The 16,457-nt window shown below is 51.1% G+C and overlaps 1 protein-coding gene across 1 annotated transcript in view; it reads right to left on the bottom strand.

The window, feature by feature from the left end:
• NOS1 (nitric oxide synthase 1) overlaps window positions 1-16,457 on the bottom strand; it is an 85,071-nt gene that overhangs the window by 29,605 nt on the left and 39,009 nt on the right. The window contains exons 4-11 of the mRNA XM_034791387.1: window positions 9,830-9,967; window positions 8,795-8,940; window positions 7,985-8,147; window positions 6,686-6,777; window positions 4,877-5,018; window positions 3,751-3,890; window positions 2,998-3,172; window positions 759-860 (exon numbers count right to left, since the gene is read on the bottom strand). Coding sequence (XP_034647278.1) covers window positions 759-860; window positions 2,998-3,172; window positions 3,751-3,890; window positions 4,877-5,018; window positions 6,686-6,777; window positions 7,985-8,147; window positions 8,795-8,940; window positions 9,830-9,967 — 1,098 coding nt within the window. The remainder of the gene's footprint in view (window positions 1-758; window positions 861-2,997; window positions 3,173-3,750; window positions 3,891-4,876; window positions 5,019-6,685; window positions 6,778-7,984; window positions 8,148-8,794; window positions 8,941-9,829; window positions 9,968-16,457) is intronic.

Genomic DNA, 16,457 nt, shown 5'->3' with positions numbered 1-16,457 from the left:
GTGGGCTGGTCAAAGGGGATTGTTACCCTTGGTGTCCAGCTCTGGGAACCAGCCGCTGCTCCCTTCCTCTAGGGCTGTCCTCCCAGCTCACCCGTATAAAACTCCAAGGAAAACAGCTGCTGGAAGATGATGTTGCCTAAGACTGAGATATTGCCCATGTGTATCCCCTGCCCTCCCAGAGCAGACACACTAGGGCAGAGAGATAGTCTCCTGGTTCTCCCGGTGCCAAGCAGCATTCTGCCCCAATCACTAGTTTTGGCTTGGACGAGCCAAAATTGCAAATCACTTTAAATGCAAATGTGGATACTCAGGGCCAGATCCTTGGCCCTTTTTGTGCCACTCACGCCCTGTAAAGGAGCTGGAAATCCCCCCAGGGAAAGGCTTGCACAGGGCTGATGTAGACAGCCCTACACCACCTGTCTGTGCTGGGCCCAGTGGCCTGAGTGTGCTAAATTCCACTGGGGGCCACTGCGGCACCTGGAACAACCCCAAATTAGGGAGGCCCCAAAGGTGGCATAGCCCCTCCTGAGCAGCACAGCCCAGACTTGAGTCACCCTCTCCTCCGTGTCAGGTCAGTGCCGCACAAAAGCAAGTTTGTTAAACCACTAGCTGCTGTGGCCCTGGGGCAGATCTCCCTACGGCCCCTTCCCAAGCCAGTTCCTGACGTAGCATAAGGGGCCAGACTTATCCCAAACCCCAAAGCCTTGGGGATGCCTGGGCTGAAGCTCCAGCAGGAGCAAGTCCTGCCCCTCGGGTACCTGGAAGCTGTACAGAACAGCGATGTTAATCTCCACCAGCGCCTGGTCTTTCCACAGCGAGGAGGTTTTCCTCATGTCCAGGTTCATCTTTTTGGCTACTTCCTGCAAAGACACGCAGTAATCGATGAGAGGGGACTCAGTACCAGCCGCAAAGCGAAGTCCTAAGGCCTCTGCCCCAGAGAGCGAGCTAAGAGAGGGCAAGCCCTATCTCCGCATCTGATGGAGAACTTCCGTGAAGGGAGGCATGGCTGCTGAGTATGGGTTAGAGTAAATGACCTGCCTGTCTCACTGAACTTCGTCCTGGTGGCCTGGTTTCCTCCTGAACAGTCAGGGCTTGGCTGTGCCCAGCCTTGCACAGGGACTGTGGGCGATCCCAGCGGGGAGGGTAGGTGTGATGCTGGCAGGCCAGATGCCAGCTTATGCCCAGGTCATAGAATCATAGAATCATAGAATATCAGGGTTGGAAGGGACCTCAGGAGGTCATCTAGTCCAACCCCCTGCTCAAAGCAGGACTAATTCGCAACTAAATCATCCCAGCCAGGGCTTTGTCAAGCCGGGCCTTAAAAACCTCCAAGGAAGGAGATTCCACCATCTCCCTAGGTAACGCATTCCAGTGCTTCACCACCCTCCTAGTGAAATAGTGTTTCCTAATATCCAACCTAGACCTCCCCCACTGCAACTTGAGACCATTGCTCCTTGTTCTGTCATCTGCCACCACTGAGAACAGCCGAGCTCCATCCTCTTTGGAACCCCCCCTCAGGTAGCTGAAAGCAGCTATCAAATCCCACCTCATTCTTCTCTTCTGGAGACTAAACAATCCCAGTTCCCTCAGCCTCTCCTCATAAGTCATATGCTCCAGCCCCCTAATCATTTTCGTTGCCCTCCGCCGGACTCTTTCCAATTTTTCCACATCCTTCTTGTAGTGTGGGGCTCAAAACTGGACACAGTACTCTAGATGAGGCCTAACCAATGCCCTTACTTATACAGCCCAAAATGCTGTTAGCCTTCTTGGCAACAAGGGCACACCGTCGATTCATATCCAGCTTCTTGTCCACTGAAACTCCTAGGTCCTTTTCTGCAGAACTGCTGCCTAGCGGGTCCCCATGCCTCACTTGAATACTGACAAATACAGAGCTGGAATCCGGCTGGTTCACCTGTGTGGTAGTATTGTTAAAACAGGCATTCGTTATAAAACAGTGCCTAGTGTTTAGACCTTATGGAATGTGTGCGAGTTGCTGCCGGCATTAATCTCACTTGTGACATCTGTACCCCAGAGTATGAGGCAACATTTGAGCCTTTTGTATTGCAAGCTTCTGTGACTGTGAAAATCGCCAGACAGGAGAGAGGCATTAACGAGTGTAAAGCGCGGAGCTCCAACAGAAGGCGTTGGGTCCTGCCCCACAAGCAAGGTCCATCGACACCAGATGACCTATCGTGGAACGCTGAAGAGGACAAAAGGCTTCGTTGATTGTTCTTACCCCACCATGAAGAGGAGTAATGCAAGTGAATTCCTGCCATCAGCTGAGTTTGCTGCTCAAAGAGCAAAGGGGGAAAGGAAAAAAGGCCCTAACAAGAAGGAACTGTATCTTTATGCTGCTGGGACTCTGAGGGGCCAGGATAACGAAGCATAACTGAAAGCTCAACAGTGCTTAGCCAATTTGGGGCTTGTGCCCTGCTTCCCCACGCCCTGTGCCACTGAAGGCCAGCTTGACAGCAGGCACGGCTCCCTACCAGTGCCCACCCGGGGGCAGGGCACCTGAAAGAGGATGGGGAGAGGAGTGAGCCATGTGGGGCACCCCCAGGCCTCCAAGGGAAGCAGCAGAGGTGGCTGGGTATGGGGAGAGGAGCACAGTACACCTCTGTGGGGAGCAGCATCAGAGTTCCCCCTGGGGACTCCTCCAGCACAGGGTGGGGAAGCCACAATCTGGGTGTGTTTAGTACCAAAGTTTCTTCCTCTTTTCCCACCCCAAGTAACTGTCATGCAGGTGACGTACCAGGGACTTGCTGGGCCAGGGCTCCCCTGGGAACATCGCCCTGATGTGGCAACGTGGCTGGAATTCACTTTGATCTTCAGAGCTTATTTAAGGCAGCCCTTTGGTTTCATTTACCGTCCCCCACAAAGCAGGGACACACCCAGCTTGGCGCTCTGCTCCCCGGTAGCTCCGTACACCCCAAAGCACCCCCGCCAGCCCCACCACTGCCCCAAGGCGCGGCAGGCAGTAGCCGAGGGCAGGGTTACCTCCAGCATGTTGTAGCGAGAGTTATCACAGTAATCGCGGACGCCGATCTCAGTGCCCATGTACCAGCCACTGAAGGGGCAGGCAGTGAACTCCAGGCCTCCGATCTCTAGCAGCATGCTGGACACCGCAGGCAAACCGTACCACTTCAGCCCCAGGTCCTTAAACCAGGCAAACCTGCCGAGACACGGGGGGGTCAGCCGGGTTGCTGGATCCTCAGAGGGAGGGGAACAATGTGGGGGATTTGCCCCTAACAGTCATTCCACAGAAGCCCGAAGGCAGCTTTGTCTTACTACAACGAACCAGTTCTCACCAACCATCGGAACCACTCCTGGGAACGAGGGAGCAGAGGAGGGCTCTGGGGGGATGGCAGCACCGTTTCCTTTGCGCACAGGGAGGGGCGCACACAACAGGGGAGTTGTGTGGAGGGGCGGGGAGAACAGGTGGATGGCAGGAGGCTCAGGGTAGAGGAACCGGAGAAACTGAAGTGATGTGACAGCAGCCCTGCCATCTCACCCTGAGAAAGGGACCAGGGTCACTGCTTTTCAAGTTTTCCATGCAGAGTGGAAGAAAGCTCTAGGGGTTCCACCAACAGGCAGAAATGGGCAAGGCTCCAGGTTGGTGGGACTCTAGGTGTGAATGGGGGTCCCCAGGGCAAGGCCACATAGTGCACTGTGAGCAGGCGTAGGTGTTCGAGCAGAGCAGAACTCTGCAGAACCTCCCCCACAGCAGCACCCGGACGTGCTCTAGCTTACTTGGGATGCCTGATGGGTACTTCCAGCACCAGCTCCGGGGGGATCTCAAAGAGCTCCGGATCATTGCCGTTGGCCTGGAGGAGGAGTGGCAGGACATCAAATTGCCCCTTGGGTGCCTTCCACCCTTGCTGGATGCAGATCTGCAGCCAAACAGAGTTCATGATAATATTCTTGCCAACCTGGCTGCCCAGCAATGTGACTGTCTCTCAGGCGCTGTGGGCAGGATGTGCGGGTTGCAAAGCGGTAGGCTGCTAAGTACAACCGTAGTCTCTTGTACTTTTTTTTTTTTTAATAAGGGATGTCTCCCCTCAGTCTGAGCCATGTGTAAGCTAAGAGTCCAGGCTGAGTCACTGGAGGGTGTTCTGCAATCAAGCAGTAGGTGATAAACACATTCTCATTATGGTGCACAGAGACTGGCTATTGGAACAAATCCACGGCCACTTAGGACTTCACACTTGTCACTGTGCAGTGTGCCATGAGCCACCTGGGCCCTGCAGGTGACAGCGAGTTTAGAACCTGGACCTCCTGCTCCAAACCACTGTCTGAGCTATAGTGTTGTTAGTCTGTAGCAGTGCAGAGACTATGAAACACAAGTAAGAAGTTCTGAGTCCACCCTGAAGAGGGCAGTGGTGCATGAACACACAAGCACAAATACAAGTCCACATGGCAATACTAAGGGTCCCTCTAGTGGTACTACAGAGCATCTCATGACCTGTCTTGGGAAAAGCAAAGCAAATCAGAGTAGGTCTCCTAGATCAGGGGGTCTCAAACTGGGGATCGGGACCCCTCACGGGGTTGTGAGGCTATTACCTGGAGGGTCGCGAGCTGTCAGCCTCCACCCCAACCCCCACTTTGCCTCCAGCATTTATAACGGTGTTAAATTCATTAAGAAGTGTTTTTAATTGATAAGGGGGGGGGTCGCACTCAGAGGCTTGCTATGTGAAAGGGGTCACCAGTACAAAAGTTTGAGAACCTCTGTCCTAGATGGACTGAAACACTGTAGTATAATATGCAGCTGTCCCCATCCTAACTGAGCATCTTAGGAGGCGCTCAGAGGTGCACTCCCCTATGGGCCCGGCCACTGACCTACAATGACTGGGAAGAATGGATTTTTTTCATTGCTTACCTCTGTGAGCTCCATGTTGGCTGGGTCCCCCAGAATGGTACCGTCTGGCTGCTTGTAGCCAGCATAGCGGATGAGCTGGGCATTCCAGACTCGGAAGTCGTGCTTGCCATCTGTCCTCTGGGGGAAGATGGTGATAGCAGACCTGAAAGGAACGGACGGGATGGCGCTGGCGTTAGTGATGTGAAAGGTGGCAGCCGGGAGGGCATGTGCTTGTCCCTGAGATTGAGCGGGGTTGCCTGGGAGGATGGACAGCCCTTGCCAGCATTCACAGCACCTCAGCCGCTACATTTTCTGCCACGTGCTTTGTGCTTGTGAACATGCCTGGGACCAGATTAACCTCCGTGCCTGCCCGGAAAAGAGAAGAGCCTCTTTTCCAACTGATTTTCCAGCTACTACCATTGTGCCTTATGAATGTGGGTGTGCCCCCTGAGATGAACAGTCCAGTCTGCAGATCAGGTACCAAGGTGGGGCAAATAGGTAGTGGGGGCAGAGGGCGAGTTCTGTTTCCCTGGCAAATTCATCTCCCTCTCCGTGCTTTCCCTTCGCTCCAGGGACCTCTGAGCCTCTAGATCAAACAGGCCCCCAGTAAATAAGGCGGAGGGGGAGATCCATCCAGTGGGAAAGACAGAGGAGCAAGAGAAAGGAGGAGAAATACATTGTATGTTTCTGTACAGACCAGCCACTAGAGGCAGAGTGGCCCAGCAGGTAGAGCACAGGACCAGGAGACCTGGGTTCTGTTCCCTTCTCCACCACTGATTTACTCCATAACCTTGGGCAGAGTTACTGAATCTCTCTGTCCCTGGGTTCTCGCAGCTGGGAAGTGGGGCTACTGATACTTTCCCACCTTTAAAAAGCAACAGAGTCCTGTGGCACCTTTAAGACGAACATCTGTTAGTCTTAAAGGTGCCACAGGACTCTCTGTTGCTTTTTACAGACCCAGACTAACACGGCTACCCCTCTGATACTTTCCCACATTTGTGAATCACAAGCACTAAGTATCATGATTGCTAAGATACTGATCGCTTGGACACGGGGTCAATTCATTCTGAAACACACACAGGTTTGAGGCAGAATTCGGCATTTGTAGCCCAGGTGGGCCCGGGGGCTAAGTTTTACTTCCTGCCCTTAGGTGGAGCGGGTAGAGGGGCAACCGAGAGGTTTAATTTATTGCTTCTCTACAGCTGGAAGAGATACTGGCCCAAGGGCGAGCAAGCAAGGTGGACAGGAGGGACACACCTTCCTTCCCCTCAGCAGCTCCTGCCCCCGGCAGCCGGACACTCCAGCTCAGAACCCAGAGACTCGGCTGCAGGCACATGGTAGCATTCTGCCGGAGGGAGGTGAAGGACGGGCCTGCATGCTGCATTCGAAGGCTCTTCAGTCTGGCCCGAGTTCTTGTAGAACCTGGGACGGCAGCTCACAACCGGCCAGGGCAGGGAGGCAGCCTGTCCTCACGCTTGGGCTGGTGGCTCAGCCCACGTCCACCCGCCCAGTTGAGTGGTGAGTCAGTGATCTCAGGGAATAGGCGGTTGTGCAGAAGCTACCCAAAAGGCGAGGCAGGGCACATGGAAGGTGCAATTAGAACTGCAGCAGAAACCCGCAGCACAAAGGAGCCTGTAACCCCAAGTCTCCGTCTCATGGCAGGTCAGAGGCTCCCCGGGCACGTGGCCGAGGTCAGGGCCAGGTGACTGGAAGAGAGCACTACTGTCACTCCAAGCCATAAACACAAATCTAAACAATTAACAGCCCCCTCCAGCTGAGACCCAGGGCTCCCTCCTTTGGCCCGGGGCAGCGGGGGGGGGGACGACTCACCTGAGATTCCCTTTGTTGGTGGCGTATTTGATGTGGTTGCAGATGTAATTGAACATCCCATGGGCTGTGGTGCAGTCTCGGGCATCAAACACCTGCAACAGTCGAGAGGGTTGGTCTGCAGAACTCTCCCATTCCTAAATGAGCCTGCGTCTCCTCCATAGCCGGCCCAGCCCACTGGAAAGCCCGAGGGGCCGACGCATTACAGGAGACGAGGATCTAGCTAGCTGTAAGTAGGGTCTAGCACATACATGCTCCCTGCCACTGTAGCATCTCGGCACCTCGTACCTCAGCCCTCTCCACTGCGGGGAGCCAAACTCAAATCCAGGATTGACATTTGTTCCGTGCTCCCAGTCTACTGCAGTCCCCAGGGTCATAAAGAGCGACAGACGTGTCCAGCCAACCAAAGCCACCATCAGCTCTGGCTCCCGCAGTCTCTCCTTAAGTGAGCCCCAGGGCTGAGAGATCAGTGATTGAGGGGCAGTGGCATGGCAAAGGAAGGGGGCGAGTGCCAAGGTAAGCTAGGACTGACCTTCCTTTGCAGAGCCGCACAGGGATGCTTGCAAGCATCTTCCTGCACTATGCCTGGCTGCAACGAGTCCTTTCCTTTCCACAGCCAAGTGCTCCCCCAGATGTTAATTAAAACAAAAGAAGCAGGAAGCTTCACTGTGTGTGAGAGGGGCTTGGCCTCCCAGCTCCAAACCGTGCCGAGACCCTGTATGAAATTGCTCATCTGCTTTGGATGACGGCTTCACGTGTGTGTGTGTTGGAGTATGGCTTCAGACGGCAGCCCCAGCCCAATGTCACTGGAAACAATGCAGTCAAACAACCCCCGCTCCAACCCTGAGTCAAAAGTGCACTGGGACTGGGGCTCTATGCAATCCTGGAATAGCTTCTTTGACTTCACCAGAGTTTTCCTCCCGTGGCCTCCATCCACGGCCAGGCTAAGGTTTTTAAAGTAGCATGTGGCAAGTAGGAGCCCAGAACCTAGAATGTTTCGGAAGATGATAGTGTTACCTCGGAAGTCTGCTTTGCAAACACCGCCACCATCATCTATGCAACCCTCCCCATGAGCACCTTTCCTTCCAAAGCCCTCTCCTCCCAGAGCCTCCAAACAAGCCTCTGCACCTACAGATGAAAGGGTGGCATGTTTCTTACATGTACTGCCCAGAGCCACAAGCATGAGTCACCGTATCCTTAGCATCCAGAGAAACAGACGTGTCTCCCTTGATTTACCTTCCATGCCCATCGACCCCTCTAAGAGCAACCTGCCAGCTGCCGCCAGGGCAGTCTGCTGCTTACCTGTAACTTGGACCATTGAATCCTGCCCACGCAGCGGGATGCATTACGCCAGGCGTGCTTTGCTCCGTAGATCAGCTCTGTGTCCCGCAGCTGGTAGGTGTCTGTGGTTTCAATCTCCTTGGTCACTTCTTCCAGCCTCTCCACGTGGGCCTTGGAGCCAAACCTGTGAGCATGGGGAAAGGAGACGTGACCAACTCCAGTTCGTAGGGCAGCAGATAGCGCCGGATGCTGTTTGTACACACGTATGCAGTCTGGTCCTGGTACACGTACACACGCGCCAGCTGGAGGTAACTGTGGACCAATCATGATAATTGTGGGGGCAAGAGTTCCCCTCTGCCCCAGGGGTCAAACTCTGAGATGACACATTGTAGGATGAAATTCTGTGGAAGGGAACCTCCCTGGCTGCACCTGTGCATTACAAGTTCTCGACAGAGAGTATACCACATGCTCGTGTGCATGTACTGCTTGTGTACCCAGCTAGACACACACACAGAGCACAGATGCAGACCACTGGAAGCACAAGGTTGTCCGACATAGAGCAGAACCGTTCTGGACCTATCAATGCACGTCTGCAGTCTTTTGTTCTTTGGAGGCCAGCACAGATTTCAAATGGCCTGGCCCTTGGGTGTGCGCACAGCTGGGGTATGCAGAGCTAGTGATCTGACTTTTGGGCACTGCAATTTGATCACAACACCACGTCTGAGTTTGCATCCAGCTTTGCCGGTAACAAGTCAGAGGTATTTTACCGCACCGCGTAGCTCCCGCTAAAAACCCGCCAGCAGCACCACCTGCGAGTGCCAGAAGACTTGCCTCTTTATGGAGGAGTAGTACTGATCAATGAAGTCCTTAGCCAAGGGGAACAGCTGCTCTTTTGTCCTGGTGTCTTCTGGCTTCCGGATATGCTGGGTGGGCGTCATTACTGAGCCCATGCAGATCTGCTCTGTACACGCACTGGCCTGCAAGGACAGAAGGGCCACGTATGAACCATAGATTACTGGATGCGCCACTGGTTACACTGACATGGCCAACAGGACGGGCTGCACTAACGCTGGTGAAATGCCAGCTCCGGATTTGGCACAAGTGGTGATATCTCCAGTGTGTTTGCTTTCACATGTGCACTTTTTTTGGCACTGATCTCAGGCATACGACTGAGGGATGCCTGACCTACAACTGTGGCTTGGACAAGTGGGATTCATAGGAGTCCAACCTAAATCTTAGTTATAGCTCCATGTTCACCCTCTCTCCCCCAAGCCGGTCTCCATACCATCCTTGGAGGAAACAATCACGTATCATCAGCTTTGCGTCCTCCTTTCTGCCAGCAGCAGGCAAATGCCTTCTTTTCAATGCTTTACATCCAGCCACCGTCAGCTGCTGGGAGGTAACAGATACCCACCTCCATACCTTACTTTCCCATCTCCACACTCCATAGTAGACCTTCCCTTACACCATACCTCCCCCTACTCTAGGGGTAAACACCTCTGCAACATTTCCCTGCAGAATCTACAACCTATCAGCCTAGAAGTGTACCCCACTAGCTATTGCCAAGAAAAGAGAACACCGGGATTGAAAGAGGGATAATGCAGTTGGCGTGCATTCTAATCATCCCCATTCCCCACCCTCATGTTCCACCAGCATTTGAAGGTTCGAAAGAGCTCAGTTGCCTCTCTTTGATTCGTTCTAGTCTAGCCCACAACAGAGCAGCTCATTGAAGATGCCACGGCAGCACACAAGATGGGCTCATTTATTCAAAGCAACTCTAATTCTTCCAGTTAAATCAGGTTTAGAGACATTGATTTGGTCAACTGCACCCAGAAAACATTGGCCAAAACACTCCGTCCCACTCACCATGGCTGTCTTGAGATGTAAGGTATCGTGAAGCACCGAGCCAGTCTCCCAGTTCTTGACTTTGGCAAACCGTGGGCACTTAGACGGGCTTCCATTCACCAAGTTCTTAGTTGGGGACTGTCTGTCAGATGGCGGTGGCTGGAGGAGAGAAAAATGACGATGGCTCACTGATCAGTTACAGGAGAAGTGTAGGATGTAACAGCAGGTGGATCTTGGATTAATGGACTTCTTCACCTATGGAGGCCTGGTGAGAATTGTGTGGTCTTGATCTACACCCTAGTGAATATTTGCCCACACCAAAAAAAATTACTCTGGATAGCTGTAAAATTAACTCTGTTCAGAAGAAGCCTAACCTCGAAAGAGCAAAGAGCCATAGAAATTAGAGATGGAAATTAATTATTAGCTCATGTAGTCCAGGGGTCGGCAACCAGCGGCACGTGAGCTGATTTTTAGTGGCACTCTGCTGCCAGCCCGCTGATGGCCTGGATGGACGGAACCCGGGCCGGCAGCAGGCTGAGCGGGGCCGGTGGCTGGGACCCCGTCTGGCAGGAACCAGCGGACAGAACCCCAGACCGGCAGCGCGGGTGGCAGACGGAACCCAGACTGGCAGCGGGCAAAGCTGTTCAGCCCGCTGCCGGTCTGGGGTTCCATCTGCCAACCTGCTGCCGGTCTGGGGTTCCGTCCGCCGGCCCCTGTAAATATAAAATGTATTACTGGCACTCAAAACCTTAAATTAATGAAGACTTGGCACGCCACTTCTCAAAGGTTGCCGACCCTGATGTAGTCCATTCCCTGTCAATGTGGGATTTTCTCCCTACGTTACCTTCACTAGTGTATTATCTGCCATGGTTTTAAATGCACCAAAGCCAGTGCCGGTCGTTTGACTACTCCAAGGAAGGATGTCTTAATATCTGACAATTACTGTAAGGGAATGAACAGGAAGCAGGCCTCCCCAGTGCCCGTTTTTGCTGGAGAAATGAAGGGCTAGGGACAAGCATAGGGAGGAAGTGAAAGGACTTCTGAATTATGTACACTTGGACCACTCCCATCTCGCTCCTTGATATCCTATGTAGGTGTGTGCAAAGCCAAGATCTTGGAGCGAACCTCATTGTGCAAGTACTGACACAGCAATGAACATACTTGGCCTGCAGAGATCCTGAGTGACACCAGGGAAAAAACAGTTCTAGTGAACTTCAGAGGAAATCTGCTTTGGCAGACAAACTCCATGAAGATGCCAAAAGCTCCACACCCGATTGCTCTTGGAAGGGGGAGATATCCCATCTTGGAATTAGATCTTCCAGCAGAACGCAGTGTCATCATTCAGTATTACTAAGACCTGGTTGGATGTTCCATGGAGAAGAGAGCATGCAGATCTGCTCTGTACACGGGGGCATCCTATCCAAATCCACTCAAGTTTTGGGGAAGTTTGGAGCCAGAACAAAGCTTGGCGTCTCAAGCCCATCGCTGTAAAATAGATCCAAACTGCCTAAACTTTGGGGAAATTTGGATCTGGATCCAGACATTGGATCTGAACTTTGTGGTTCAGGTCCCTCTCTGAAGTTATATCTACGCTACAAAATTATGTTGACTCAAGTTACGTCAATGTACAGCCACCGCAGTAATTAAATTGCTTTTGCATGTCCACACTATGCTCCTTGTGTCACTGGTGCATGTCCTCATCGGGAGTGCTTGCATCGATTTAATTGTCAGGGTGGGGCATTGTGGGATGGCATCTGAAAGCCAGCAGCAGACAATGTAAGCAACACAGTGTCTGACACTGTCTCAACCTCACTACATCAACCAAAGTGCTACGCCTCTTGTGGAGGTGGAGTTATTAAGTCGGCATAGCGGGCAAGTTACATCGACGGGAATGATGTTTTAGTGTAGAGGCTTACAGAGTTAGGTCAACGTAAGCTGCCTCACGTCAACCTAATGCTGTAGTGTAGACCAGAGCTAATTTATACCAACATTTAAAAAAAAACTGTTCTGCATTTTTCCATATTCTTTTTACTATTGATGCAGCTATTCATGGTTCTTCTCTGTGATCCTGTAGAGAAGCTGTAATCCTATGCTCATGACATCATCACACATCATGAAATGGTTGCGATGGCACAAATTTGGCATTGTGACCTCACTAAATGGGGGAAAGAGATGAGCTGTGTTGAAGGAAGCCCGTGTTTCAACACGACTAGCTTTGCCGATGAGCACACACTGGAAGAAAAATGATGGAACCCATATGAAGAATTAAATTGTAGATATAGATTGTAGATTAAATATTTTAATCCAATGTTATTAGAAAGCCCTTTAAAGGATCTAGTCACTTAAATTTCATCTGCTTCTCCTCGATCTAACTTTTCCTCCCTTCCACATTGAAATACAGACAAGGAAACTGCCTTCACTCTTTAGAGGCAATCACTCACTTGACACATTTGACAGGCCTGATAGCTGTGGAGATAACTGGTGAAGGACCCCCAGCCATCACTTGACCACCACAAGAAAAGGGCTTATGTTCTAAAACTCACCAGGGAAGGCAAGTAATGAGACATTCCAGCAGCATCCGCTCTCAAAGCTGCGGTAGGAATTAGAATGAGAGCTCCAATTTTCTACTCAGGCCTCAGCCTGCTCTGCATTTCGTTGCACTACACAGAATTCTGCTCTCGGTCACACTGATGAAAATCCAAAGTCAACCTCACTCTTCTCAGTGGAACGGCTCCAGCAACTGAGAGCAGCATTTGCCCCTGAATGTCCTGGTAGATCACTTTGCTCCAGGTGAAAATGTGTCTGCTTTACAGAAAGGTGTAAGTGTTTCATAGAGAACAGCAAGCCCAAAGCTTCTTCTCACACTTCTTTTTTAGGAATGCTCTGAAACCACATTGCAGCATATGAAAGAGAAGCCATGTCTGGGCTGGGTTCCTGAGCCAGGCTAGATAGCAGCAGCCACATGACTATACTGTACTAGTTAGCTGCTGGGCGGTGGCAATTTCACAAAACCCTTTGACAAGTTAAGTTTTTAAAAGTGTCTTTGACCCTAGAAAATGGGGATTTTGCTACTCACTTCAATGACAACAGGATGGTGCATCATCTGGTAACTTCCTCCATGTGCACATGTCAGGGGGAGAAAGGGAACTCCGTCTGATACTACTGTACCATATTCTTTAGTTCTCACGGGCTCTAGAGTCTCTCGCTATCCCTGCTCGTGCTCTGTTGGGCTGCGTGCGGTCTCCCCAGCTCCTGGAGTCACGTGATTAAATGACGGTCTCTGCTTTCATTGTTTTAAAGTGTCTCTCTAGCCCTCATGGTTGCAGAATACAATTTGAAAATGTGAACCCTAAAGGCTCAAAATCTGGAGGCAAATCAGAAGAGCCCCAACATTTATTCTTTTCAAAATCTTGGATTTTTAAGCCAATCTCACGGCTGTTGGGGGCCTGACGCATGATATTGGAATGCTCGGGGATGGCCATGCTGTAATCTTCTTTCCTACACACCTGCCTCCTTCAACAAATCTCAACCATTTGTGGGCCAACAACACTATTGCATGCCAGCTGAATTCACCGGAACTGCACCACTGAGATGTGAATTTGGCCCTTTATTTCTCTGGGGATGAAGTTCCCATGACATCCACAGGATTCATAAAACTTTAATTAAAATTGACACTTGAAACCTCCCAAAAGTAAGGTTTCTCCCCACTCCCACCAGACATAACACACTGCAGCGAATTAGCAAACACCTTATGCATTACTGTGAAATTCATGTTTCCTGAACGTGGAAAGCAGATCTTTAACCAGAACCATGGAGCTGAAGTACCCGCATGGTCACAGAGCATTATAAAGGCAGTTATACCAATGTTCCTATCTTCAGCAGTGGCCCAACCGAAAACCAGCTGCAAAACACTAGTGAACTTTGGGTTATTTGTAATTTGGATCCAGCTGTTCAATCTTCAGCCCACCTCAGATACTCTGTTGTGCCTGATGTTTTTCCTTGGGGAATTCTGTGGGGTTAGTGAAGTACTTGAAGGAGTGTGGGAATGTGTTAGATGCAGTGGGGAAGCATATGTGAAAAGACAGAGACAGAGATACATTACGCCGCGCTGAACAGGGCAGGGTGTGTCCTCTAACGGCTTGGGAGAGAGCACCCAAGAGAGGCTCTCTCGCTTGGCTTGGCAACTGTGTGCAGTGCGACAGGAAAGAAACTGATGACCAGCAGAAAAATGCAAAGTGCTTTTTGCCTCTCCACTCAGCCTCGTTGACTTGAGTGCTTGAAACCAAACATTATCCGGGGTTCTGTCAGGGAGGTGATATTAACGCCTTTTATGTTTTAATTAGGTAGCAGTGATATTAGCGACTCAGGCCTGGGACAAATGGAGAGATTAATGTCGCAGTCAGGGGCGCACATGCATTATGCAAAAGACTTAGTACTTATGATAACATGCTCTGTTGTAAAAAGTGTGTAGATTAGTGATCCTTCTGCGGTTATTACATATGGATGTGAGAATGCAATCCAGCCCCCTGAGTGTTTGGTTTGCTTGGGTGTGTGGAAAAACCAGGGGAGTTTATCCCTTTGTGATGGCACATAAGGGCCGTAGTGCAGGTATACGCACCCCACAGCCAGGGAATACCCCCGGCACAAGGGGACCTCTACTGCAGCTGCTGCCTTTCCCCTCTCCACGTGGCCTAGTGCAGAGGGCATTTCAGAGAGGCTCAAGGAGCAGCAGTTCTAGGGCAGAGTAGACAATTGGAGCTCTCGTTCTAATTCCTGGGGCTGGGGTTGCTTCCCCCTCTAATTAGCCCTCCACTTGTTAATTGATCCTCTGGTAGGTCCCAATTAACCTATATTGATGGGGAGTTGAGTGGCAGGTGCTGTCACCGGCTGTAAGGTACACCTTCAGATGCAACCCCTCCCGGCCCTGAACCCACCAAGGCAGCCTTGAATGGCACAGCAGAAGTTCTAAGTCTGGCTGTAGCGGGGAGAGGGGGCAGGGAAAGGAGGGAGAGGAGATGTGGAAGCGGTAAGCGTATGGAGAGACCAAAACTGCTAGTGGAGGAGGATGTAGAACGATAGGGATAAGAAGGATAAAAGGGAAGCCTGAACATCTAGTGGAAAAAAATGAGTTTAATAGCAGCTTAAGACTGGGGATTGTAGCACCACTAACATGGAGAGAAATTAAGCTCTGAACACAGAAGGTTATAAAGTGCTTATAGTCACAGACCCATGCAAGGAGCTTAGCAAAGAAAACAGAAAGATTGTGCTTCCAGGCACAGGGGAAAGGACCAAATCAGTAACCTGAGCTTGGCTGGAAGAGAAGTCACAGCACCCACCGACAACTAAGCGGAAAGAGTCAGGTTGAAACAGGGAGGTCGCTCTGGCAACCGAGTGAAGTGTGTCGAGTTCTTGGACTCGCCTCCTTGTGCCTAAATATTACAGCACATATGGCAAGATCAGCTACGCTGTTATGAGAACCAGATCATCTGCAATATGGGGTTGCATTTGGGGGAGATAAGGACAGATTTTCAGACTTTACTCTGAACTGTCTGGCTTTCCTCGGTCTGAACCTCGGGTAAGAGCTGTATTTCGTGTGTGCACGCCCCCCTAGATTGTGCACCGGGGTGTTTTTTGTATAAATAAACATTTAAAAGCCCTTACAGTCTATTTTTAAAAATATTTATTTAGGGACTCAACAGTGGATCTTGCCCTTAGAAAGATCATAGCAGATGTGACAGAGCAAAAAACCAACCCATTACCCTGCAATTTTGGCAGGTGTCCCCCATCCAGGAGAGGTTTAAACTCCAGGAACAGATTGAGATGTTTAGAAAGGTCTCCCGGGGCCCCTTACTTCCTGGAGGCACAAGGAGGTACCACACTTCTAAATCGTTGTCCACCACGATGCCTGCCTGCACTGCGTCACTTCACAAAGTACGCCGAGGTCTCAGTGGAGAGTTAAGCTCTCCACAAAGGTGCCAAGTACCCCACATCTTAGTCACTTCTCAATGAGCAGGGAGTGCACCAAGCGATGGAGACCCTGGGTAGGACAGAGCAGCACAGAACAAGGCTATGTTAGAAAGAATGATCTAGTAGGTAGGGTACAGGACTAGGAGCCCAGACCTCTGAGTTACGTTCCGAACTCTGCTGCAGAATCCCTATGTGACAACAAGTCGTGTCACCACCCAGGGCCGGATCATGGCTCGGTGGAAGGACCGTGACGATTGCTGCTATTTGACATCTTCTCTTGTACTGTGAATGTTTTGGAGCAGGGACAATGTCACCCTACTTGTTAGTACAGCACCTAGCACAGCAAGGCACTGATCCTGACCGGCACTACTGGAATATAAATAACGGATAGAAAAGATTAATAAGCCTTGGGCTGGCGAGAGTGGTCGAACGCCAGCCCAGAGGGCAGTAGCCGATCAATATAGGTATGAAAGAAAAATAGCCTTACATGCACTCCATCAAAAAGTGCCTGCCCTGCCGATAGTTCCTGGCTGGGAAGGGGGTGGGAGGTCAGGCCCTTTGTTTCAGGAAGTGACTGAGCTGAGCAGAGGCAATACTGGTTTTCTGGACTTCTTCATTTGAATGTTCATCTGTTTTTCCCTTTGGAAAGTGTTCTTTGCCGCATGGCCTACTGAGAATTACA

Source organism: Trachemys scripta, chromosome 15, assembly GCF_013100865.1.
Source record: "Trachemys scripta elegans isolate TJP31775 chromosome 15, CAS_Tse_1.0, whole genome shotgun sequence".
Taxonomy (NCBI): Eukaryota; Metazoa; Chordata; order Testudines; family Emydidae; genus Trachemys; species Trachemys scripta.
The sequence above is the reverse complement of the archived record's forward strand: the minus strand, read 5'-3'. Positions and strand labels throughout refer to the sequence as shown.